Genomic DNA, 26033 nt, shown 5'->3' on the forward strand with positions numbered 1-26033 from the left:
CCACACAGGTGAACTATGCAAATCACATTTCCTGAGCAGAAGGCCTATGTAGTAGTTTCCAGAGCCTACAACAGAGGATAACAGCGGTTCTTCAGCTCTGTAGACTGTGAAAGCAAGAATGTCACAGAAATGTATCTGTCCACGCTCATAGTCCGAAAGCCCTGCAGCACAGCTGAAGCTGAAACTGTCAATTTCATGATAGGATGCCTAAGAATAATAATCAGACCTGCTGAAGTTTCATACTTGCCTCATACAAAACATTTCCAAGGGACATGAACACTGAAACGGGAGCTAGAGAAACCAAATGCCTATGACCTTTGTAGAGCTGCAATTGTCTAGAAATTCTAAAACATGAAAACAGGTTTTGGAGTGCACCATTATACGAGGGGAGAGTCTTCTAGTCTGGTCCTTTTCTGAATGAGCGGAACAATTCTTTGATTGTCTTCTCCACATCAGGGACTGCATAGGTTTGAGCAGCATACACCCCGGAACAAGTCCCCACTAAAAATCCCAGGACTGCTGAAGAACGCAATTTGGCTACAACATACCCGGCAAGGAACCCTTTGAGGAATGGAGATGCCAGGAATGAACCTTCCTGTAGGAAAAGAAAAAACAAGCTGATGAAACTGTGACCTGAACAACAACAGACTTTTGACCTGGAACAGGTTCTCACAGTTCACCTCTTTCCCTTAAATACTAGATTACATTATTAGAGCTGGTACAATCTTGTCGTCATTGGATGGGGACATACAGTCTCAATATTCTTGTGTGACCTAAATAAAACAATGGGTTTTTTGGAAATACAATTATGTTCCACTCAAATAAATTACTAGGATCATGGAGTTATAAAATGTAGTAAAATACAGATTAAAAGGTTTCTAGGAATAAATCATTACTGAATCCCACCTTTACCTGTCCTACTTCGGCTTGCACCTCATTTTCCACTCTTCGTTGCAAACTTGCCAACTGATCCTTCAAAAAAGCAAGATCCTTCAGCTTTGGCAAAGAGTCCTATACATTGGAAACAAAATTCCATATTGCAGATTTTATGCAAACTTGCGTTTTAATACCTGTATGGCTGAGGATAGAATGTTACAGATGGAAGCAGTCTTTCTGTTTCTTGCCACTAACTCTGCCGTACCAAAGGCAGATATGTCCACTCCGTGGCTCCTGACCCAAATGTTAAGGAGCTGGACATTTATTGCTGCACAAATAAACTTACTGATATGCTATTAATATATGGAAAATTGAGTTTATATATGGATAAGTTTTCAAATGGTGGTAATTGATAGAACACTGACAGATAAAGAACTATCACAGGGTTGTAGCCATTAATAATCTAATCCTACTTTATAAAAGGATAACCGTGTTCCAGACAACTCACTTCCTACACTGGCGCGCCTCCAGAGGGCCCAGAAGAGGCAGCCCATCCCTGTGAAAGCACGCCATGGCGGGAAGCCCAGGCTGGGAGTAGGTGGCAGTGCCTGCCCCCCACCTTCACCCAGCTGGGATCAGGAACTGAGCAAATGGCAATGCCCACTCCCTCTTCAAGCTGCTGGAATCAGGTGTGGAGCAGGCAGCAATGCCCAGCCCCTCTTCACCCCATCGGGATCAGATGTGGAGCAGGAGACAATGCCTGCACTCTTCACCCGGACGAAATCAGGAACAGAGCAGGAGACAATGCCCATCCCTCCCTTCATCCATCTGGGATCAGGAGCAGAGCAGATGGCAATGCCTGCCCTCCATTCACATGGCAGGGATCAGGCATGGAGCAGGTGGCAATGCCTGCCCCTTTCACCTGGCTGGGATTAGGAGTGGAGCAGGCGGCAAAGCCCATCCCCCCTTCACCCCATTGGGATCAGATGTGGAGCAGGCAGCAATGCTTGGCCCCCTTCACCTGGATGGAATCAAGTGCAAAGCAGGAGACAATGCCCCCCTTTTCACTCGGCTGGGATCAGGCACAAAACAGGCAGCAAAACAGGCGGGACCAGAACGCTGCTGCACGTGTCCTGATGGGCACACCATACAGGGCACATATTACTCCGATCTTGCAGCAGCTGCACTGGCTCCTGGTGGAGTTCCGGATTAGGTTCAAGGTTTTGGTTTTAATCTTTCAAGCCCTCAACAGACTGGGACCAGCATACCTGCGGGACCATCTCTCCCCATATGTACCCTGGAGAGCATTAAGATTGCAAATAAGAACTTACTGGTGGTCCCCTGCCCCAGGAAGGCCTGCCTGGCCTCGACCAGGGCCAGGGCCTTTTCCAGTCCTAGACACAATCTGGTGGAACTCTCTGTTGGAGGACACCCGGGCCCATCAAGACCTTATGTCCTTTTGGCAGGTCTGTAAGAGGGAGTTATTCCACCAGGCATATGGTTGAGGCCAGTCTTTTGACTTTCTGATTGCTTAGGTGCCTCTATAATGGTCTCCCGCCAGAGGGGTGACAAAGTCATCTGCCCCCCATAAGTGTTGTCACCAGAATATGACCAAACTATGGCCCCCACCCACTCCTCCTGGTTTGTTATGTTCAGATTGGGGAAACTGGAGAGGGCCGCCGTCTGATATGCTGTTTTAGATATTTATGTTTTTTGTATTTTAAATCTTATTTATATGTTTATTTTAAATGCTCATTGAGCATTTTATTGTACCTCACCCTGAACCTGTTCGTGGGGAGAGTGGGCAAAAAATAAAATAAATAAATAAAATAAATGCCCACCCACCTCTTCATCTTGTCAGGATCAAATGCGGAGCAGGCAACAATGTCAGCCCCCCCTCCACGCAGACGGAATCAGGCCCAGAGCAGGAGACAATGCCCTCTCTCCGCCATCACCCGGCTGGGATCAGGAGCCCGACCCATGCTCCCTTCACCCAGGTGGGATCAGTAGCGGAGCAGATGGCAATACCTGCCCCCTTTCATCCAGCTGGGATCAGTCACTGAGGAGAAGGCAATGCCCACCTGTCCACCCTCCTCTTTCTAGAGCCGGTTGTATTTTTTCCCTACAACGGGCTTTGTTACTAGTGCTTAATGTTTGCTTGGATAGGAAAACAAAGTGCTGCAATAGCTACGCAGGTCAGTTCCTGGAGAGGTCAATAGGAGACATTTGTTTTGATTTAGTTTTCAGGGTGGTAGAATTTTATGGTGACAAATTAAGTCCAAAAGCAGTTTACCTAAAGGGGAGAGCATACAAGCTTATAAATATGGGCAATTTTCAATAAGTTATATAGGAATAAGACCATGACTATAGAAGCATTTTAGCCTTTTTGTATTTAATGTATTTAATACATTCCTTGTCCTCTGCCACATCTAAAAGCGACACACAGACCACCGGAAAAACTACAAAAGCACAACAAATTAACACTATCATTAAAATCCGAACTCCAAATAGAGGCACGAGACAGAAACAGAGGCACAGGTTCTGAAAACGCAATGCCGTCCACGAATAGGCCCTGCGTAGCCCCAACCTCCCCGTGACCTAGGCCGGGGAAAATGCATTTATTTCTTCCCTTCCTTTATACCTCCCATTCACCGCAATGGGGACCGAAGGCGGCTTGCAGAATTCTCGTCTCCCCCAGGGAAATGCAAATGACGACGCCCGCCCGACTCCGCCCTTGGGGCTTTGGGGCCCGCGCCCGGCCCAGCTTCCGACCCGCACCGCTCAGGCGCCCTTGCGAGGAGGCCGGGGGAGGGGGGGGCTCCGTCGCGGGCTCCCGCCCGAGGGCAAGGCGGCCGTTCCCCTCCGCTCACCCAAGCCAGCTGCAAGTGCCGGCCCCCGGGCCACGTCGCCTCCCTGGGGCCGGCCGCGCTCTCCTCTGGCGCTACGCGGGTCCTTCCGGGCCTCCCTCCCCGGGGCCTACCTTATCGTCCGCCATCTTCCCGGCCCCAAAGCACCCCGCTTCCGCTTGAGCATGCGCACGGCAACGCGCCAAGCCTCGTCCTCAATTACCCCGGCGCGTGTCGATGACATTACCGGAGAAGACCCCTCCCACCTCCCCGGCGGATCACGTGTCGGAATTTCCCCGCGTTTCTGCTCCTTTCGGCGGCGGCGGCGGCGGGGCGGGGCCTCTGTGGCGAGGGGCGTGGCTTCGCATCGTACCCAGCCCGTCCCCGAAGTGCCGCTTTCCTCGCCTCCCCCGCACTCACAACAGCCCTGCGAGGCAGGCCAGGGGGAGCGTCCCGGCCCCAGCCCCCGTCCAGCCTCCCAACCCAGCGTAGCTCGTGTGGGGAGGGGAGAGGGGAGGCGCTCCCGGGGCCGAAGCGGAGCGAGCCTGGAGTCGGGGCCGCCCCGCTTTGCTCCTCGCCGCGGGCTCCGCTCCCCGCTCTGCCGCCGTGGCCGGCTCGGGGCGCAGCAGACCCGGGCGGGGACTCGGCCGCGGGTCGGGCTTGCCTCGCGAGCACCGCCCCGGGGCCCCTGGGCGGCAGAGGCGCTTCGGCCGCAGGGAGCCGGGCTTGCGGGGCCGCCTCGCCCCAGCCGGCCCTCGGCCCCGCGCGCCCTTCCCGACGTGCGCGGAGTCCCGTGTCCGCGGCGCGCCTGCCCCGCCTCCCGCCCGCGTCGCTCCGCCCGCCGGCCCCGCCCGCCCGCCCGCACTCCGGCGCCGGCCTCGGCTCAGCTCCGCCGCCCTCGCCGCCCGCCGGGCTCCGCCATGCTGGGCAAGGACTACATGCTGGCCATCATCCTGGTCGACTGCGACGGTGAGCGGGGCGCGGGCCGGCCGGGCCCCCCTGCTGCGCCCTCTGCTCCTCCCGCGGCGGGGCTGGCGGCGGGCGGGCGGGCTTGAGGGGCCGGCGCGGGGGAGCGCAGGAGGCGGCGGCGGGCGGGCGGGCGGTTGGCTCGGCCGTCGCGGCCCCCTCGGGCCGCGGGCCCCGGGAGGGTTGGGGGGGGCGCCTGTCGCTCCGGGCGAGAAGCAGAAAGCGGCGGCGGAGCTCCGGGGGGGGGCGCCGGGGGGGCTTCGCCGGCCGGCTCGGGGTCCCTCCAGCCGCTTCCCCTTGCGCGGCTCGGGCCGCTGTCCGTGGTGCTGAAGGGCGGCATTTCGGAGAGCCGCGCTGGGCAGGCGCTTCGCCTTCTGCCATTCAACTTTGGCAAGGTTTGGGTGTCTGCAGAAGACTTCGGTTGTGAGGCCCCGAGAGCTCGTTGCTCAGAGCAGATCCCTCTGGCTCCAGCGGGGGTTTAGTCTCGCCTCCCCGTGGAGCCCAGGAGTTCCTTCTGGGGGCTGGGGCTGGGAATGAGTGGGATTTCCTCCAGAGATTTCCTCCTGTTGGAAGCCATCATCCAGAGCTCAGAGGGAATAAAACTGAGCCGCCCTTTCTGGGCCCTGTTGGGGCTTAGCCTCGTGGAGTGTGGCTGAATCCCAGGAAACGGGGATGAGAATCAGATCCTTATATTTTGGGCTGGCCTTCCCTTCTGCTTTGAGAAATGGATTGTAGGCCCACTGCAACTGGAAATTTAAGACAGTATGTTATCAGGCAGACAGTGACATTTCCTCCTCCTGTTGGACTACGGCATGGATAAGAAAGTCTGCCCAATTCTCTGACTAAGGCAGAGTGTAGCTGATTATCAACTGAATTAAAACTGGGCAAGGAAAGGGCCAAGGAAAATTGTTAGGATTTTTTGCTCTGGGAACTATGCCCAAGGCTCCTTTCCACCCACTTGCCAAACACTCTCTGGACAACCAACACCCCGGGGAACCAAGATTTTAGAAATTAATTATGTATTTTTTTTTCAAACTGCAAAGTGCAAAAGTGCTACTTAAATATAACATGCATCATAAATACATTTACAAATTACAAAGTCCATCCAATGAAACATCCAACTCGTCACAATTTCAAAATCTCAAAGTCCATCCATTTATAAACTAAATCTTCATCATCCGGAATATGTTTGAAGATTTTAAAGTGCAAATGCTGAGTACAGTGAAAAAAGCCGGTGGGAAGGGAGACTTGTGCAAGGTGTTTGTTCTTTCACGGTCCAGAGTAGAAATGATTATTTAATAGACGCCGACGGGAGTTTGCAGGCAAATTGTTATTAACCCGTTTCGTGAGTAGAAAAAAACTCACTTCATCCTGGGCATAAACATAATCAGACCGGAAGCATGTCCATAGATGCACAACACACTCCCCCACCGCTTGCAACAGAAGGATTCACGCTTAGTTCTTGTGGCCTCTTCTTACATGCCCAGGGTAAGGCCAATCACAAACCTTGGGGTCAGGTAGCAATTTTCTCCAGGCCTGTTTGGCTAGGGATTCTGATGAAGTTTTGCCATCTTCTGGGCATGGAGCAAAGGTCACTGTGTGGGGGGAGATATTTGGGAATTTCCTGCATTTTGCAAGGGGTTAGATTAGATGACCCTAGAGGTCTCTTCCAAGCCTGTGATTCTATGAAAACATTTGTATGCTGTTTTTACACCCAAAACAGGGTCCCCAAGCAAGGCAGCAAACATTAAAACACTAATAAATATTTTAAAGCAACATTTTAAAATGATTTGAAACATTTACATTCTATTAAAACAATTCAGTAAATATGGCCATACAAACACACAACACAAAGAACAGGGTGGAGAGTCAAGAGCAGTTTTGGCCATACACCAGACAGAACAAAAATGTCTTCACTCACTGGTGGAGGACAGCAATAGAGGGGAAGAGAAGGATCTCCCTGGGGAGGGAGTTCCAAAGGTTTGGTGCCACAACCAAGAAGGCCCTTTCCCATTTATGCCTTTTGACAGCGAGGCAGACTCCTGAGTAGAGTAGTACGGAAGGAGTAAGGCAAGGCCAAGGAACCTGAATTTGCCCACGCACATGCTGAAACCCATGAATGTGTCCCTGTGGGCCTAGTTGATGGTCAGGCACCAGGCTGGTGGCAGACTAGGGAAGATAATAGTGTAAAGGGATGAGCTCAGCTGACCTCGCATCCCTTCTTGCTGAAACATTCAGGCCGAGTGGCGTAGGGAGAAGACCTTCCTGGGCACCTCCTAGGCAGTGGGGTCTGGCTCCTGGCCACCTTTCAGTTTGGTGTTGCCCAGGCTGGGTTCCAAGCCTAGCTGGTATGGATTTAGATGGCCGTGATGGGTTCCAGGAGGAAATACTGGGCTGTTGTGAGGTCACTGAAGAAATGCCTCATGGAAGTTTCTGGGCTTTGCTCTTCTGGAAGGGCATCTTCTCCTGAACCTATTATGAGATCTCCTCCTAAAATGTCTTAAACCAGTGACAGATGTGGCAGGCCAGGAAGGCGGAGCTAGAGCAACTGTTTTCGGATCTCATTGACCCAAACTGAGTCTGGGGGATGCATAAGCCAGAAGCCCCCAAAGAGGACATCCATTTGCTGGGAAACAATACACGGCTGAGACATCTGAGCCTAGCTGGGAGTGCCTTTGGGAGAACATGAGGAACCCAGAGCACCCACAAGGATCCCCAAATCTACCAGCATGGGGGAGGCTGGATCCAAGGAACCTGAGAACCGGGCTATCAAACTTAAGGTGACATGGGGGGGGGGCAGATGAAGCCTTGAACCAACTCCACAGAAATGTGGCAGAGATTGAAAGGAAAATGGTGGGCATCTGAAGGGTGATGGTCGGTCCCTGGCTGAAGATCATGCAGGATCTTGGTGGCAGCTCACAAAGCAGGTGAGATCCCGGGAGGAATTCCACCAGTCATCGTCTGTAGGTGCTGCAAGCTGACACTGTGTGATGGCCGCAGTCACTGATAGATGGGCTATCAAAACTATAAACAGTACTACATCTCCCCTTCTCATTTCCAGGATATTCAGGATTTCCTTCTCTTGTCCGGAATGCCTCTGGCTTTGCTGTGGCTCTCCCAAGCACACTGTTTGGTCACCTTGTGATAGATTTTGTGGCACTCAGACCTGCTTTTGGGCTTATTAGTATCTGTTGGTCATTGTTGATCAAGCAACCTTCAGCTTCCTTCTGTGAAACACAAGAGCTTTGAGGGTCACCAGAGTCTGGCTCAGATGTTCTCGTGTGCCAGTGTGGCTTGGGAAATAACTAACAGACTAAGCAAAATTACATATAGAAGTCCAGTGATGTCTTAATAACCAATCAGAGTTATTCCGGCATCAGCTTTTGAGAGTCAGAGCTCACTTCATCAGATGCAGGACTAACCTGCATCCTTGAAATCTTGCACCCAACATTCACCTCCGTACCATCCACAATCTAGTGGGCTGGTTGAATGTTTTAAGCAGGCCTTGAAGGACCTCCTGCATATGTGAGATAGCTGTGGTATCTGTACCACAAGCTAACTTGTTTGCCATTTGGGAGACCCCACAGAAGTCCTTGGAGTAGGCACCTTTTGATCTCTTCTATAGCTACCTACTAATAGGCCAAGTACTCTCATTGGAAGGAAGTTGGGTGGTTGCTGGAACCAGCAGAATATGTGATGGTGTTGGAAGAGTGGCTCCAAAGGGTACAGGTAGAGACCTGAACACTCTCAGCCACAGCACGTGACTATCTATACCTGCGATACAATGTAAATTACGTGAATGAGTTCTGATCTAAAAACTCTTATTTCCCCCCCCCAAAAAACATTATTTGAAAGTTGAGCCTTTCATACCTAGCCCCACTTTCAACTGTGAGGTACAACGTGGGGCTTGGAGGTCCCAATCTTGGAGCATGAATCACTCGGAAGCGTGGTGTGAGCAGCACTGAATACCATGTGCCTCCAAGTGAGTAGCTGGACATCAGAAGAAGCTGAGGCGCTCCTGTGGCACTCCCAAAGATAATCCCTGATGATGGACCCAAAGAGCAGACAGACGAGATTTGTGAAGTGCTGAAAAAAAAAACCCAGTTGTTTTCAAGAAAACTGGTGTGGACCCCTGTGATTTCCCACATAACTGAGTCCTCACCTCAAACTTAGTGGTCCCCTGGTCACTCTTGCTCTGCAACTGGTGGGCCGACATCAAGCAGGAACATGCTGAAATTGGGGATGACAGCCATGAAGAATGAGTGGCAGAAATGATGGTAGAATGAATCGGCGAGCCTCAATACCTGTCAACATTCATTCTGACCAAGGTATACTGGTAGATAGTGTGGCAACAGGATTGGAAAAGGATCGTATCATCCTTTTATCCCTAGTTATAATCTTTTCCCTCTTAGGTTGGCCGCATGGTTTCCTTTTGGTCATCTCTTCTGGAAGATTCCATAGTCAAATGTTTGCACAAACTTGTCCAGACTAGCTCACCTAGCATCGCTAGGGCTGAATCCATGTAATGGCCTAAACAGAGGGTGCGAGACAGCAAACACCGCCTGGCCCACTTATAGACCACTTTGACCCAGTTAGTGTTGCGTATTGACAGGATCCTGGCAACTGAGAAGACCACTACTTGTGCAATAGATCTTTGCCCATCTTGGATGATAGAATCATGTAAAGACCACATAAAATGAGTCCTTGAGTTCACTAATTCAAGGCACCTTCCTCCAGTCTCTCAAAAAGGTGGTTATCCACCTGCTACTTTTAAAAAGTTCACTTTGTGTGGAGTGCAAGTGAACAGGGAGGAATACATGCGAGTCTGTTCACTTGCCATTCAAGTGTCATTCGTCGCCTCTAGCTTGGCCCTATTATCACACTATCCAAATCACCATGGGATACAGTCAGGGCTTTTTTTCTGGGAAAAGAGGTGGTGGAACGCAGTGGGTTGCCCTTAGAGAAAATGGTCACATGGCTGGTGGCCCCGCCCCCTGATCTCCAGACAGAGGGGAGTTGAGATTACCCTCCGCGCCGCTCAGCGGCGCGGAGGGCAATCTCAACTCCCCTCTGTCTGGAGATCAGGGGGCGGGGCCACCAGCCATGTGACCATTTTCAAGAGGTTCCGGAACTCCGTTCCCCTGCGTTCCCCCTGAAAAAAAGCCCTGGATACAGTAGAGATTCTGGGTTGCTGCCTGACAGCTATAGTCAAATTGCTGAAAGTGAACAGATTGGAACTGAACCCAGAGAAGACTAAAATGATGTTTGTTGGGATGGTGGAGATCTTGAAGAATACTGTGCTCCCCACTTCCAGTGGGGTTTGGCTGACCCTTGCAGACTCAATTAAAAGCCCAGGAGTTATACTGGCTCCAGCACTGATGCTAGAAGAACGAGTCAATGCAGCGGCAAAAAATGCCTCCATCCAGCTCAGTCTAGCTTGGAAGATGGCCCTTTACCTTGACACGGCCAATCTGGCAACCTGAATCTGTGCCACAGCGGGCTTCTGGTGGTCACACCCAGCTCACATGGGGAGAGGGCCACCCCTTGCTTGGCCCTGAGGGCATCAGTGTGGGGGCAGTGGTTTGGGGCCCGTCCTGGACTTTTCCCAGGGCCCCCGAATCACTAAGATTGCTCCTGGCAGCCCCAGTAACTCCATTGATGTTGCTCTGTCCTATGAAAGCCCTTAGGAAGAGGCAGCAACATGGATCTTGGACGGGGTGGACCATACACCCTCATGTCCCTTCACGTTTGGGGAGGTAGTGGGAGGGGCTTTGGTGATTCAACCTCCTGGCAGTACAAGCTAAGGATTAGATCCTGTGTTGCAAAGATGGCTTTATGAAAGAACCTAGTTGCTAACAGAGTCAGCCCCCCCCCTCCCAGTTTCCCAGCTTTTTTGGGTGCCCATCTGCTGCCTTTTCCCAGAGCTGGAAACGCTTCCAGTTCTTTCCAAATAACAACTGAAGGAAAGTTGCTGGCAGCTCTGCTCTTAAGCCCTCCCTCCCTTTCAGCATTGGGCGGCCTGGGCAGAAGGGGAGGGGGAGGAGGCAGACGCACCGAGCTGTAGCCTGCGCTGGCCAGATTAATCCCATCTGTGGAAGATGCATTTCCTTGATTAAATTGGCATGAGCGTGATTGTTTAGCGGTTTGCGGTAGTGGGGAGGAGGAAGGTTAAGATGACGTTCTGTGCCGTTCGAAGATGAGATTTTAGCTGTGGAATTTAGTGGGAAGGCTGTGAAAATGAATGACTCTGCTTTGACGTGGGTCCCGACAGATCCTAGCTTGCAAAATCAAAGTTGCTTCTTTTCTGGGACTCTGTGGCCTGTTCACACAGGGTCTGATGCATAAGGCTGGATGTGTGGGGGGCGTGGGAGCAAGCCTGCGTGTGTACCCTCATCCACAGCACTTTTAATGTGAACCGGGCCTTTTTCACAGAGGCAATGCAGGTAGCACGGGCTGAAAGAGCCTAGTCACTTTTTTTTCATCAGAAGCAGGGCTTTTTTCCAGCTGGAACGCGGTGGAACGGAGTTCCGGAACCTCTTGAAAATGGTCACATGGCTGGTGGCCCCGCCCCCCTGATCTCCAGACAGAGGGGAGTTGAGATTGCCCTCCGCGCCATGCCCTAGAACTCCATCATGAAGTTCTAGGGCTGTGGTAAGAAGTCAACAAGTCCCAACTCTTAATTTTGGATGAATCAACAAGGAGGCAGTTGGATGAAGCTCGTCGGCACTTGAGAGAGTTCTCTACTCGCTTCATGGCTGAGTTCTGCACTGTGCTCTGGCTTCAGTCCAGATGGAGGCAGGCACACACTCTGCTCCTGCTGCATGGAGGCCACTTTCTCCCGAATGACAGGCTCACACTGTTCACAGTCAGCAGTTTACCGCACAGGTTTACCGCTATGCGCAACAGGAAGAAAACCGCTCCAACTGCACGCTGGGCCACTGCCTGTGAACAGCATCTCACTCTCTGCGAAGAGCTATTTTAAGTAGGACAGGCAGCACACAGAGTGGCCTTCCGTGAGAACAGCCCTTGGCCCCTGTCTAAGCTTGCTGGTGCAGGGGACACAGTCTTCTCGGAGTCGGGGACAGGCTGGCAGTCGGGTGTGTGTGTGTGTGTGTGTGTGGCAGGAATGGGGTGGGTTGGCCCCTCTGTGCATTGAATGCTGTGGGCAGAATGTGCCCCCTGCTGTGCTGCTGTTTTTGGCAGCCAGTTCCAAAGGATGGGCAAGACCTGATGGAAGAGAATGCAGCTAGTTCTGTTGCCGAGTTCCTAGCACATGTATGCAAGCTAAGAGCACGAGTTTATAATACCTAGTGTTTAGTGTACATTTTCCTTTTTACTTAGTGTGATATTACTGTGGGGTCCGACCAGTGGGGATCCCTTATTTTCTGTCCTATTGTATTTATTTATTTATTTATTTATTCATTTTCTTCTTTCTCTTTTATTATATGCCAATAAAGGGAATTGAATTGAATTGAAATGCAGCTGGGCAAGCAGAGAAAGCAGAGCCTGCAAGGTGGAGTCGAAGTGCCAGTGATGAATTATTCCCCTTCGGTTCACTCTGTGCTGGGAGAATCAACAGGACAGTAAAGCGGCAGGGGCACGTTGACCTTTGGATATTTTTAGCGGTGTGCACTGGGGCAGATCCAGTTACGGCCACAGCACCTGGCCGCCCTACACCAGGAGCACAGTCGGCTTTGCCTTCTGTTGCTGGCACTACACGCTTGGATTTCCAAGGGAAAATGGGCTCCTCCTTACTGGCTATTGAGGCTGTATTCAAATTGCCATCATTTCCCCGTTAGACATTTCAAAACCTCTCATGCTTGTCCCTGTAAGGTAGGCTGTCCATTCCTTGTGGAGAAAACGGGCAGTTTCACGGCGTGTACTGCACTCGGCATGAGAAAGGTTTGGCTGCTGCCTGCAGTCTCTGAATGAGGGCATGGGACGGATGATGAGTCAAGCCAGGGAACATGGAACACGTTATTTGCATTCAGGTCCCAAAGTCTGAGGGCCAGAACAGATGATATGCAGGAAGCTTGCAAACCATCTCCTGACTCGAAAACCAAACAGCAACTAAGGGAGGAGGCCGAGTGCTCTGTCCTTTCCCCCTTTTGCCCATTCATCCCCTCAAAATTGCTCTCCCCCAGCTGTTTTTCTCCCAGCAGAGGAGGAAGGACTCTGTATCTTCTCCACTGTGATTAGGAGGCAAAAATCCAAGTGGGGAATGGTTATGAGTGAGAGGCTTGTACAGCCCCTGCAAGTGTCAGGGGCTCCTTCCCAGCACCTGCGCCCTTTAACTGGAGACTGAGCCAGGAACCATCTGACCTCCTCACCGGTGGGCCATGGCTCCTCCCCTAAGACTGGGGAAATGGCGCTGTGTGTGTGTGGGGGGGGGGTGTCACCCTTCCCTCTCATGCAATTTCCTTGATTTAAATCCCCCTCTGCCAAGCTGTGGTTACCTTTGTGGAGGTAACTCTCTTTCCCCACTCTTGGGGGAATTGTAGCTTCATGGAAAAGGATCCAGAGGTGTTACCCGTGTTAGTCTGTAATTGCAAAATAGTAAAGAGTCCCGTAGTACCTTTAAGACTAACCAACTTTATAGCAGCGTAAGCTTTCGAGAACCACAGCTCTCTTTGTCAGCTCTCTTTCCTCTTGGAAGCCTGAGGCTATCACTATATTCTCTAATACTGGATAGAGAAACCCCCATCAACTATCTAACTAGAAATGTAAACAGCAATAATTTAGCATCGTCCTGCCAACATTTCATAAAGTGTGTATTGTAACACCTATATGAGACGTCAACTTGTGAAATTGTAATTTCAATTTGTTTTTCTTAAGGATTCGGTTTACTGAATTATGGCTGTTTACGTTTCTAGCTGGATAGTTGATGAGGGTTTCTCTGTCCAATATTGGTTACTCATTCCGCAACTCTTTTTCTTGTTGTATCACTATATTCTCTGGCAGTGAATCTCACATTTCAGTACTCGTTAAGTAAAGAAGTCTTTCCATGGGCTATCTGTACTTCACCTGGTTGTCTCTTCTGTCTGAGATACCTGCCGCAGTGAGGCTGACACGGCAGATCATTCATCACGGGCGATGTTTCCAATTGAAGGTGACCCTAGATGGCTGCTGTGTGAATAGGAGAAGGTCACAAGTTTTGATCTTGCAGCTCTTGCTTGTGCTTGAGGACTTCACCTCGCCCATCCTCTATGGCTGAGCTCAAGAATGTGGAATGAATGGAGGCTGAAATGTGTTTGTTTAGACTTTGCACATCTGAAACCCTTTTCGGGGGGGGCAAACTACAAGTGACAGTGGCCACGGATCCGTTTCATGGCTGCCACAGCCATTTTAAAAGCTGCTGTAATTCTTTAAAAATTGATGTGGAGCCCTGATCCAGCTCATGCACGTGGCAGCCCCAGATGCTCTTGTTCCCCCTGTGCCTTTTAAGGTGCCAAAACAGTCCCTCTCCCATTGCTGTTTCAGCACCTGAAAAGGTGGAGGAGGGGGGGAGGGAACAAGAGATGCTAAGAGGCCATCTGAGCAATCCAGACGGGAGCCCTGCAGCAATTTTTAAAGAACTGTTACTGCTTTTAAAGTGGGAACAGCAGCCAGGGGGTGGATCCGTGGCCAAGAATGAAAAAGGCAATTTTTAAAGTGCTCTTGGACTTTACTTGTTGATCACCAGTTCCTTCTCGTTCCTCCTTGGCCTTTTTCATTTCTTATGTTTTCACTTAGAAGTTGCGTTTCATTCATTTTTCTGCCTAGTGCTTGCTTGGTCCTCAGTGCTCTTTTCTAAGTTTACATCTGAGAATTGTATCAATGGAGCAGTGCTCTGGGAGCTCCCACATAATCTATAATGTCAATACTAGTAACTTGAATCACACAGTCTTAGGAAACAGCATACTCATGATTCAAGCCAGCGTGGACAACAGTCTTCCCAGGTCCGGTGGTTCTGAGGCCACTGCTTTACAGAACAGTTCCTGATGCCATATGTGCTCTCTGTTGCTTTAAGTATGATCTCACTGGATAGTTCTATGTTGTTTAATATGGTAGTCTCAGAATTGCTTCTTCTCTATTTCAGCGTTTCTTCAGCTCTGTATTGGATTTCCGCTGATGTTCTATCTTTGCAAATTCGTGCACGCACGCACGTGCACACACACACACACACACACACACCCTGATGCATTGCTTATGGAAATGTCCTTGAAACTGATGGCACTAATCTCACAGTTTGTAATCCGCCTTGAGTCTCAGTGACAAAAGGCAGACTAAAAATGACATAAGTAAGTAAGTAAATCTTATGCAGGTGATATATACTTCCCTGTGATGAAGTGATACATCATCCCACGTATCTATGTAAAAATGTGCAACTTTGCTAAGGGCAGAGGTAATTTCGTAGAAAAAGCTGGAGGAACTCATTAGCATAACTCATTCGCATATGTCACACCCCTTGCCATCACTGGAAGTGTGTCATTAGCATAACTGATTTGCATATGCCACACCCCCTGGCATCACCTATCCTGGCTGTTTTGGACCTAATCCTGGCCATTCAGGGCCGAAATTGAGCCCAAAATGGCAAAAAGGGGCTGAAAGTAGCCGAAAAGGGGTCCCAAATGGTCAGGATTGGGCCACTGGTGAGTGGGAGAGTGATCCACCACCCGTCAGAGGCCCGATCCAGGCCATTTCGGCCCCAATCCAGGCTGAAACAGGCCCAAAATACCTGAGAGTCAGGTGGGTGGGGCCACCTGACGTGACCTCTTTGGGGAACTGCTGGAACTGCGTTCCTGCACGTTCCCCCTCGAAATGAGCCCTGGCTAAGAGAATGTTGAATATAGTCTGTTAATGTTCAAAAGCTAAACAAAAACTAACTTTACAGGTAGCCGAAATATTGTGGAGCAAGTTTTTCCATCTAGCTTTAAGGAAGTCTATCATGGTAGCAGGTATCAACTCATATGTTGATAGAGGTAGTCAGAAGAACGATAGCTGTTTCCTGAACGCCCCTCCCCCACTTCCTGCATGCCAGCAGTGAAGCCTGCAAAGAACCTTCTAGAATCTAGTTGGTAATTTTCCATTAAGCAGCCGGGGATGGGAATGATGGTTTATACCAGGGCTTTTTTTCAGCTGGAACGTGGTGGAACGGAGTTCTGGAACCTCTTGAAAATGGTCACATGGCCGGTGGCCCCACCCCCTGATCTCCAGACAGAGGGAGTTTAGATTGCCCTCCACGCCGCAATGCGGCATGGAGGGCAATCTCAACTCCCCTCTGTTTGGAGATCAGGGGGCGGGGCCACCAGCCATGTGACCATTTTCTCCTAGGGCAACCTAGTGAGTTCCACCACCTATTTTCCCAGAATAAAAGCCCTGGTTTATACAGTAGCATTGCTATCATTTGGTAAAAAGGGGATGGAGAAATTTGGGGAATTGTTTAAGAGGTGAGATGAGTTGGGAAGAAGGACAACAAAACGGTGGAGAAAAGTAGAGATATTATAGAATCTGAACAGAAATCTTGAATTCTTTAGATTATACTGCCTACTTATTCCCCAGCAAAAGAAGTGTGTAGCAGCTTTAGACCTGGGGAGCGAGGATATGGGTATTACTCATTTTGCTCAGATGTTGTTAGTCAATGTTGCTCAGCTGCATTTTTTTCTTTTTATAATCAATATCTGCTTATAATAATAATAATAATAATAACATTCGATTTATATACCGCCCTTCAGGACAACTTAATGCCCACTCAGAGCGGTTTACAAAGTGTTATTATTACCCCACAACAATCACCCTGTGAGGTGGGTGGGGCTAAGAGAGCTCAAGAGAACTGTGACTCGCCCAAGGTCACCCAGCTGGCTTTGTGGAGGAGTGGGGAATCAAACCCGGCTCTCCAGATTAGAGTCCCGTGCTCTTAACCACTACACCAAACTGGCTCTGATACAAATCAATTTTTTTTACTGAAATTGGTTTTATGTGTTTGGTCTCTGCACCTACTTGTAAACCGTCTTGCTTACCATGATACAAAAGGAAAACACAGAAATGCATGCCTGGGTCTGAATAAGTGAGATTTCCTTGCATCTGTTGTGGTATGGAGGGCAAGTCTTAATTTGAAGAGCGATGGCAGAAATAAGAGTTTCTCATTTGTAGGTTTCTAAACAAGTATAACTCTCAACTCTAAAGCAGCTGTTGATAGTGAAAGGGAATCCTAAAAGTTTATGAGCAGGGGTGGGTCTGGAATAAAACGAGAGGTGAAATCCTCAAAGTGAGCTAATGACTTAAGACTTGGACCAGCTGGGTAAATTCCACACACACACACACACGTGCGCGCGCACACCCCATGGCAGAACAAGGTGCTTGCAGTATCTTCCAGTCCGAGCAGGCAATGCTGACCTTGAGGGACCAATGGCCGCTTCATGTGTTAGAGGCATATACAGATTTACATTGCAGGTGCTATTAGAGAGGGTAGAGATCTGGCCAAGGAGCAGGTGCTCCAAGGCCTTATTAATCTGAGCCCATGTAAGAATATAAAGAGGTGGGTGGCATGATCAAAAGCACAGAAAATCTACAAGGGGTGTTGTGAACTGGCCAAAAAAGGGAAATAGAAGAGGAGGAAAGGTCAGCGAGGAAGCATTTGTGTCAGATTTGGGCAACAAAATTAGCAGGAGAAACACGTTGAGCATGGCCTCGTTGAAAAAGGAGGAGGAACAGAATTTGGTGCTACTTTGAACGTGACAAAGAATGAGCAGGGGAATGGACTGCAGTGAGAAATACAGGTTGCACTCATGATTGAGTTCAGAGGGATGTATTGTGCAAGGACAGATCCCAAATGGGGCGGCGGTGGATGGTTCTTACCAAGGCTTGCTTCGAGAGCTGACGCCTCTTTTACATTCAGAACAGAATGTGCCAGGAGGGCCCAAGAGCCCAGATCACCAACAACGAGAAGTTTCCCCACAGAACTCCCTGCTTGAAGACCTGACGTTCTGCTCAGCTGTTATAAATATGCAGCTAAATATACCTAGAGAAGCACAAAATATAAATATTGAAAAAAGGAGAGCGAGAGAACCCCTCCCCATGGAAGGCCTAGTTTGAAGCAACTAGTCACTGAGTGCTGCCCCGCTAGGAAATGACCCAGACAGTGGTCGTCCCTGGCCAGGTCTCAAACTAGAAGGAAGAAAAAGGAGGGGCTGCCGTGCATCCTGGGATCTTCAGTACCAGGGTAGAAAAGGGATTGGGCAAATGTTATCAGTGGCGCAAAACCGTGAAAGTCTGTAAGCGATCTATCTATGCTGTCTCCTCTCTGCTGTCCTTAGATAACCTATGGAATGACCAGAATCTGGAGGCAGATCTTGACCTTCCACCAGGATGGAGGAAAATCCGCGATTCCTCAGGGACCTACTACTGGCACGTGCCCACAGGCACCACCCAGTGGCAACACCCATCTTGCACCGCTGGTTTGGCACCCAGTGGGGATGTGGCATCTGTAGAGACGGTAAAGCTCTTTGCACATTATCACTACTCTCTATGTGATTAATGATAAAAACCTAGATAAAACAATAATTGCTCTTCCTTCTCTGTTAGGGTGGTTTCCATGTTATCCACTTAAAAAAAAACCCTCTCATGGTAGCATAAATCTCAATGGAGAGTAACCATGGATTCACCTACTATCCAACAGCAGTCATCCAACAGCATTTATATATTCGAATGCTTCCATGTGATCTAGGTCCCATTGGGCAACAATGACATTATTTTCAGGTGACGTCCAAGACTGATGATGTCGTTCAGAGGGCATGAACATGTGCGAGATAAATCAGAGTGCCGGGCTAAGGAGAGTTACACCTTTCTAAGACCATTGACTTCAACGGTGTAACTCTGCTTAGTGTGGTGCCCAAGGTTTTCGGCACCCTAGGCAAACTATGGTACCCCCACCCCCAATTCAATAAAGAAAAAAAGTAAGACGTCCAGACTGAATGTTTTACAGTGTAAAAATAAAAATAGATAAGTGCTTCCAAGTAAGTATGTTTAGGACTATGACATTAGTCAGCATCGGATGAGGCCATCCATTAAGCGTCCAGGATAAAATAAGTTTAACGTAATCAGTTCTAAGACCTATTGATTTTCCATAATGATTTTTTTAAATCTATTGCAGTAAGACCAGCTCATCCATAGGGGTACTCAACTACTTTTCATTAGGACCTGGCTCTGTAGTTCTTGTAGTTCTTCACAGAATTTGCTGTCTAGAAGAAAACACTATAGATTCTGGCCTTCTTGTATTGTAGATCCACAGGAGTTAGCTGTGTTAGTCTGTAGTTGCAAAATAGTAAAAAATCCAGTAGCACCGTTAGACTAACCAACTTTATTGTAACTTAAGCTTTCGAGAACCACAGCTCTCTTCTTCAGATGCAGTGACAGCTTTCGAGAACCACAGCTCTCTTCGTCAAATGCATCATCAGAAAACAGTATAGATTCTGGCCTTCTTGAATTGTGGATCCAGAGGAGTTAGCCATGTTAGTCTGTAGTTGCAAAATAGTAAAAAATCCAGTAGCACCTTTAAGACCAACCAACTTTATTGTAGCTTAAGCTTTCAAGAACCACAGCTCTCTTCATCAGATACATCATCTCGAAAACTGACAATGCATCTGACGAAGAGAGCTGTGGTTCTCGGAAGCTTATGCTACAACAAAGTTGGTTAGTCTTACAGATCTTACTGGACTTTTCACTATACTTGAATTGTGTCCATTCCAGAATGACCTGACAGTATTCCTTACATAGATTACCCAATAGTGTGAGATGAAGGAGTTACACATCCACATGTGTCAGGGCTTGTCGCTGCTGCCACTGGGCAGGGCCCCAGCTGGGCCAGCCCTGACATCAGAGGGGCACCAGGGATGCTGCAGGACCCTGCTCTGTGGAAGGAGGGGCGGTATATATCACCCAGACTCCCTCTCAGTCCACTTGCTGGCCTGCTCAACCTGGCCTGCTCACCCCCTGCATCCTCCATCATCTCCTCCCAGAACTCTCCTCCAAGCCTCCACTCTCACACTGCTCTGCTCTCACTCCACACCATCTCTCCTTACTCACACCCACCACCTCAGAGCTCTTCTCAGCCACCTTATATAGGGTTTCCTTGCCCCGCCCCGCCCTCCTTCTAGGCCTGTTCCCTCTCCTGACTTGGTCCAGCTGTGCCTTCCCTCAGGTGTTTCCCTCCTACCACTAATCCCTTCTTGGCTTCCTGGCCTTGTTGGCAGGGTGGGGTTGACTGTGAGCCATCCCCAGCTGAGGTCTCCTTGGCCTTGCTCACGAGGAGCTGCCCCAGCCGGCTTCTGTGCTGCTGAGCATGCCCGGCCTTGCTCACGAGGAGCTGCCCCAGCCGGCTTCTGTGCTGCTGAGCATGCCTGGCCTTGCTTGCAAGGAGCTGCCCTGGCCAGCTTCTGGGCTGCCTGCTCATTGATGCTGGGCGGGGCTACCCATCTCCTCCCCCAGAATGCCTGTGGCAGCTCCACCTGGAGGGGCTTGGCTCCCAGCACCTCCTGAGCCAGGCTGCTGTTGTCTAGCCAGGGTGTGGCTCTGGGCTGTAGTGGCTGCTTCTCCTCCTTGGAAGGTAAGGGCTCTGTTTGGGCTGTTGCTGGGTCCCTATTCCCCCTGCCTTGGCCCTTTCCCTCTAGCCTGTTTAGCCCCCTCTCTCCCCCTTGGAGGGTGGGACTAGCTGGCTTCTCCCTGCTCCCTCCAGCCTTCTGAGGCTTTGGCCTTTCGCCCATTCCCCCTGGAGTAGGCAGGTTCTGGCTCTGTTTGCCAGTCAGAACGGTTGAACTGCTGTCTCCCGGCTGCCCCCCGCCGCTGCCTGCCAGCAAGTCCGGGGGCTGGGCTGCTGACCGTGGACAACATGAACGTATGAAGCCGCCTTATACAGAGTTACTGGTCCAGTATTTGATTGCCAGCAGTTTCCCTAAGACGCAGGCAGAATCTTTTCCTTGCTGCTTGAGAGTCTTCCGCTGTCTGAGATCTATGATTACTATCCATCTGCAGTGTGAATTTGTGTGAGGAATCAGCAGTACAGTCGCCGTCTGGCTTGTGGGGTACACTTTGCCAGTCTCTACAAAATGCCCTGCTCAAATGCCCCCAAATGTATGGTGCCCATATTCTTTCTGAGTTAACATCAACCCTGAGGGAATTCTCATGAGCTCCCTCCACCCCCAACAGGACCTCCAGGCTGCTACAGTAGAACGTGTGCCGATGGAGAGACCCATCCCAAGCCCGATGGCGTTGCTTCCCAGAAGGTAGGATTGGCTGCACGGGCCACTTTGCCAAATGCGTAGATCACAGCAGGGGAAAAAGATTTCTGTGGCTTCCTCATGGGGCTGAAGGATATAAGCTGAGCATGTTATCTAGTGTCTCAGATCTGTGTGTCTGATTAGGAACAATACATTGTTGACAAGATCCAGGCCAGACTGGGAATTCAACTTAACCAATAACAAAGATGGCGAGGGGTCTGGAGACCAAGTCCTATGAGGAAAGGTTGAAGGAGCTCAGAATGTTTAGCCTGGAGAGGAGATGACTGAGAGGTGATGCGATAACCATCTTCAAGTACTTGAAGGGCTGCCATATAGAGGATGGCGTGGAGTTGCTTTCCACTGCCCTAGAAGCTTGGACCAGAACCAATGGCTTGAAATTAAATCAAAAAAACTTTCGGCTAAACATTATGAAGAACTTCCTGACAGAGCGGTCCCTCAGTGGAACAGGCTTCCTTGGGAAATGGTGGGCTCTCCTTTTTTGGAGGTTTTTAAGCAGAGGCTAGATGGTCATCTGACAGCAATGCTGATTCTGTGAACCTGGCAGATCATGAGAGGGAGGGCAGAAAGGGTTACATCAGTGCTTAGTTCTCTTGGCCCCTTCTTACATGCCCAGGGTAATGCCCATTGCCACTTTGCCAAAAGTCAGCTGGAGCAAGGCAGGAAGTTTAGACCGTCCTCCACGCCAGTGCGGAGAGAGATTTAAACTTTAAAATCTACCCCACTTGCTCCAGCTGACGCAGGGGTTTAAATGCCCTTTTCCCTGCCACTGCACAGCAGCAGGGAAAGGAGCATTTAAACCCAGCCAGCTTGCTTCTCATTCTTTAGAGCTAAGCCTGGCCTCTTTATTTTTTGTTTTTATATCCTCTGGGGAGTGGTGCTGCCCTTCATGATGACATCACTTCCTGGAAGTGATGTCATTGTGCTTCACGTGTGCGCATATGGTACCAGCGAGTCCCACCACCTCTTTTCCCAGAAAAAAAAGCCCTGGAAGTAGTTATGAATTTCCTGCATTGTGCAGGGGGTTGGACTAGGTGACCCTGGACGTCCCCTCCGAACCTATGATTCTCTGATTCTAAACACGGAAGAATTGAGAAAGTTAATGGGATTCCTCATGAGTGCCACTCTGACTTTGCTGTGGAGATGAAAAGAAGCCCTGTCGGGTCAGGACCTCCGTTTCACTTCTCTGCTTCTCTGCTGGTTACAGGACATCACTGGCATGGCCGGGGGAGGAGCACCATCAGGTTGGCGCAGATCCCGGATCCAAGGTACCGTCAGGTGTGGTGGTGGGGGGCACAGGGGGAACACGGCTTAGAAGCCTGACTGAGGAGGCCCTTTTCTTTGGGACAAGGGGATGAGGGGACTGCGTAGGTAAGGCCTTTCCTTGGAGGAGGCTGTACAGGGTCTGGCGCGCTGAAGGCACTGTAGGATATTCTGTGGAACCCTCAAGACCTGGAAGGGAGACAACAGAAACATGTGCTCTCTTATTTTGGAGAGCCTAGCATGTGTCACCCATCGAGTTCTGCCCTGATCATTGTTTTAGTTGCTTAGAGGCCCACTACACGTTTTATGGTGCTTTCCCAAGAGAATGTAGTAGATGGTTGTTGTGGGTTTTCCGGGCTGTATTGCCGTGGTCTTGGCATTGTAGTTCCTGACGTTTCGCCAGCAGCTGTGGCTGGCATCTTCAGAGGTGTAGCACCAAAAGACAGAGATCTCTCAGTGTCACAGTGTGGAGATAAATACTCTACATCCTACAATAGCCCTGCAGAAAAGATTAGCATATCAAGCACCAATCCATATGCAAAAGAACCTCCTCAGGATACAGTGAAGCCTCCCTCCATTAGCATTCCACACCCTGGGAAACTCTTACAGGATGACTCAGCCCAAACCCACCTTCCTGGGTAGATATAAATTACCTGCCTACATCTTCTCCACACTGTGACACTGAGAGATCTCTGTCTTTTGGTGCTACACCTCTGAAGATGCCAGCCACAGCTGCTGGCGAAACGTCAGGAACTACAATGCCAAGACCACGGCAATACAGCCCGGAAAACCCACAACAACCATCGTTCTCCGGCCGTGAAAGCCTTCGACAATACATAGAATGTAGTAGGTTTTTTAACCTCTGAAAAGTTGAGTACAAAGGAATAACTGTTCGGTGGGCTTGTTGAAGTTCATCCAGACATATCACAGTGGGTCCCTCCACAAGCCCTAAGTTGCCAATCCTCTCCCTAAAACAGATTGGGAAAGCTTGATATACAGTTAGCTAACCCTAGTAAGCTCATGTTTCAGTTGGAACAGTTCATAATACTGCCATGTTAATTTTTTGGGTTATATTACTCAGAAATATTTTGATTGAGAAACAGAGCCATCCTCAGTGGAGTTACACCCTTCTAAGTCCATTGGATTTCAAGTCAATGGGTTTAGAAGGGCAACTCTGCTTAAAATAGGGCTGTCAAAGGCGCTGTCCATTATTTGGGCAACATTATTTGTTAAGTTAATAACTTTGAACATCTTAGGAAAGCTGGAGGCAACAGAAGACAGATATTTTAAATATTACTACCCACTTTACCAGAACTGGCAAACAGCACAGTTTGAGCATTTTGAGAGCTGCTCTTCCACAATACATCCCTGTTGCTAGATCACCATAAAAAGAATTAAGGTGCCCTTCCTTGGGCAACTGTAGTCAGGCTCTTGTGCGTGCGCGTGCGCTCCTGGGTCACCCCCCCCCCCACGCAGCAAGCTGGCTGTCCCGGTGCGCTGTGGAGCTGGTGGCAGTGTGAGTGGCTCGGCTCACCTGCCCCGCAAGACAAGGGGCGGCCGGCTTGCCCGTGCGCCCCTTGTCCTGAGGAAAGGCGAACAGCGCAGGCAGCCTCTCAGCCTCCCGCGCTGCCTTTTGCCTTTCCCCAGGACAAGGGGCGGCTGGCTTGCCCGCGCACCCCTTGTCCTGGGGAAAGACAAACGGTGCAGGCAGCCTCCCAGCCACCCGCACTGCCTTTTGCCTTTCCCCAGGACAAGGGGTGGCTGGCTTGCCCGCGCGCCCCTTGTCCTGGGGAAAGACGAACGGCGCGGGCGGCCTCCCAGCCTCCCGCTCTGCCTTTTGCCTTTCCTTTGTGCCCATGGCTTCAGAACACCCCCTTCCCCCTCCCTCCCCTGGGTTGCTGCTCCGTGGTTGGAAGCCTGCTAACCAAGGAAAGCTGGGCTTCCATTCGTGTTTCGAGGGCGACAGAAGGAGGGCAAACACAGCTCATTCCCCTGGCTCCGTTGCCCCGGGAATAAATTACCGGCACCAGAGTGTCTGCAATTCCGAAAAGAAACCGATACATCCAATCAAGTCCCAAATAAGCAAACCCCCGACTGCTGGATCGGTTGCCGTGGACGGAACCGATTAGCTGAGTCACGATGGCGCAAACACCAAAATCGGGGTTTTTTTGAAATCGTAATTCAGATCATGCCCATGTCTAGTCATGACTAGCATTTAGAAAGGTCACTGTAATAAAAACATTTTGCATGGCATCATTATGTTTTATAACATAACACAGGAAGGAACATGCTCAAGGTTGAGACTAAAAGTTGCAGTCACAAACAATTATAACATTTGGTGTGTAATGAAAATTAACTTGTAGTGCTTGCTGTGCTTTTTTGAGGCCTTTTCATTGTTATTGTTAATCGTAAGAACGAGAATGTTAAACAAAAAAGGTGCAGAAAGGATTCATTCACAAGCATTAAGTAATCTCGATCAATGGATTTTAACTGGTCGAAAGGGGGCTTCTCCAAATTTTCTAACTTAGGGCCAAGCTAGAAGTGACAAATTACACTTGAAGGGCAAGTGAACAGACTCACATGTATTCCTCCCTGTTCACTTGCCCTTCAAGTGTAATTCATCACTTCTAGCTTGGCCCATGAACCATCATCAGTTATCCATAAATACCTGCACAAAAAGCAACGCTTTTAACCTGGCATAAAAAGGACAAAAGACGGGATGATTAACAGGGAAGAAGTGCCCACAAGCGATGTGGCCCAGCAGAAAGGGCCCTCTCCCTAGCACCTCTCCACCCACATGGAGCGGGACATCTGATGAGGCTCTTGTCCGCACAGTGCTGCCAAGCGGCCAGAGAGGACTGGGCTGGGTCTGTTCCCCGCTTCAGTCCAGATTCCCATAAAACGTAGGGAATCGATGGGGGAGGATGAGTGATGAAGGGCTGCCGGGTGTATGCGTGCTGGGGCGTGCTCTACAATGACTGTGGTGTCTCTCCCCTGCTAGTGCTTCGTTGTGCGCTCCTTAGGCTGGGTGGAGATTCCAGAGGAGGACCTAGCCCCCGGCAAAAGCAGCATTGCTGTGAATAACTGCATCCAGCAGCTCTCTCAGAGCAAGTGTGTGAGTTGGAACCCCGCAGACCGATGGGGTGAGGTGAGTGCCAAAGGCGTGGGACTCCGGAGGCCAGAACTGGAGGCCTGTATGGTTCCTGCCCTCTGGCCACCTTGCCAACGAGAGCCTTTCCTCTCCTGGACCGGCAGCCTCTCTGGTTGCCTTGCCGCTCTCTCCAGCCGGAGACAGGCATATCCTGTTGCGTGCCTCCATTCCTGCCCTTCCAACGCACTCACAGATAAGGTGCTTTGTGGGGGGGGGACTCCCTTCCTTCCACGATGTTATCCGACAGTTGCGAATAATCTGGGCTGAACATCTCCACCCCAGATCTTTCCTGTGAAAGGGAACCTGTTGTTGGGAGAAGCGTGTGGAGGAAGCATTCCATAAGGATATTCACAGTCCTTTAGTCTCCCTTCCCAGGGCCAGAACATGGTGATGATCCTGAAGAAGGACACAATGAGCTTGGTAGATCCTCTGGACCGCAGCCTCATCCACAGCCAGCCCATCATCAACATCCGCGTCTGGGGAGTGGGCTGCAACAATGGCCGGTGAGTGGTGGCTTTTCCCTGGGGGGGGGAGGGCTGTGCAGCAGGGCTCAGTTCCAAGGGCAGCTTCCCACTCCCAGCTCGGCAGCCAAGTGGAGTGTTGAGTCACAGGCCTTGTGACTCACAGGCCCTCCGGGGAGGGGGGGGGCAGTGGCCATCC

General features: G+C 50.2%; 2 protein-coding genes across 2 annotated transcripts in view; one reads left to right on the forward strand and one right to left on the reverse strand.

The window, feature by feature from the left end:
- Window positions 1-390: 390 nt before the first annotated feature.
- On the reverse strand, window positions 391-3921 carry LOC129333701 (SLC35A4 upstream open reading frame protein-like). Its single transcript, XM_054985541.1, has 3 exons — window positions 3857-3921; window positions 913-1011; window positions 391-595 (listed from the first exon to the last, which is right to left on the reverse strand). The coding sequence occupies exons 1-3, from the start codon at window positions 3869-3871 to the stop codon at window positions 398-400; spliced, it is 312 nt and encodes a 103-aa protein (XP_054841516.1). The 5' UTR covers window positions 3872-3921; the 3' UTR covers window positions 391-397.
- APBB3 (amyloid beta precursor protein binding family B member 3) overlaps window positions 3908-26033 on the forward strand; it is a 31801-nt gene continuing 9675 nt past the window's right edge. The window contains exons 1-6 of the mRNA XM_054984856.1: window positions 3908-4691; window positions 17984-18162; window positions 20871-20947; window positions 22167-22227; window positions 25224-25370; window positions 25749-25876. Of these exons, the coding sequence (XP_054840831.1) occupies window positions 3908-4691; window positions 17984-18162; window positions 20871-20947; window positions 22167-22227; window positions 25224-25370; window positions 25749-25876 (1376 nt within the window). The remainder of the gene's footprint in view (window positions 4692-17983; window positions 18163-20870; window positions 20948-22166; window positions 22228-25223; window positions 25371-25748; window positions 25877-26033) is intronic.

The sequence above is a fragment of the Eublepharis macularius genome, chromosome 7, assembly GCF_028583425.1.
Source record: "Eublepharis macularius isolate TG4126 chromosome 7, MPM_Emac_v1.0, whole genome shotgun sequence".
Classification (NCBI taxonomy): Eukaryota; Metazoa; Chordata; class Lepidosauria; order Squamata; family Eublepharidae; genus Eublepharis; species Eublepharis macularius.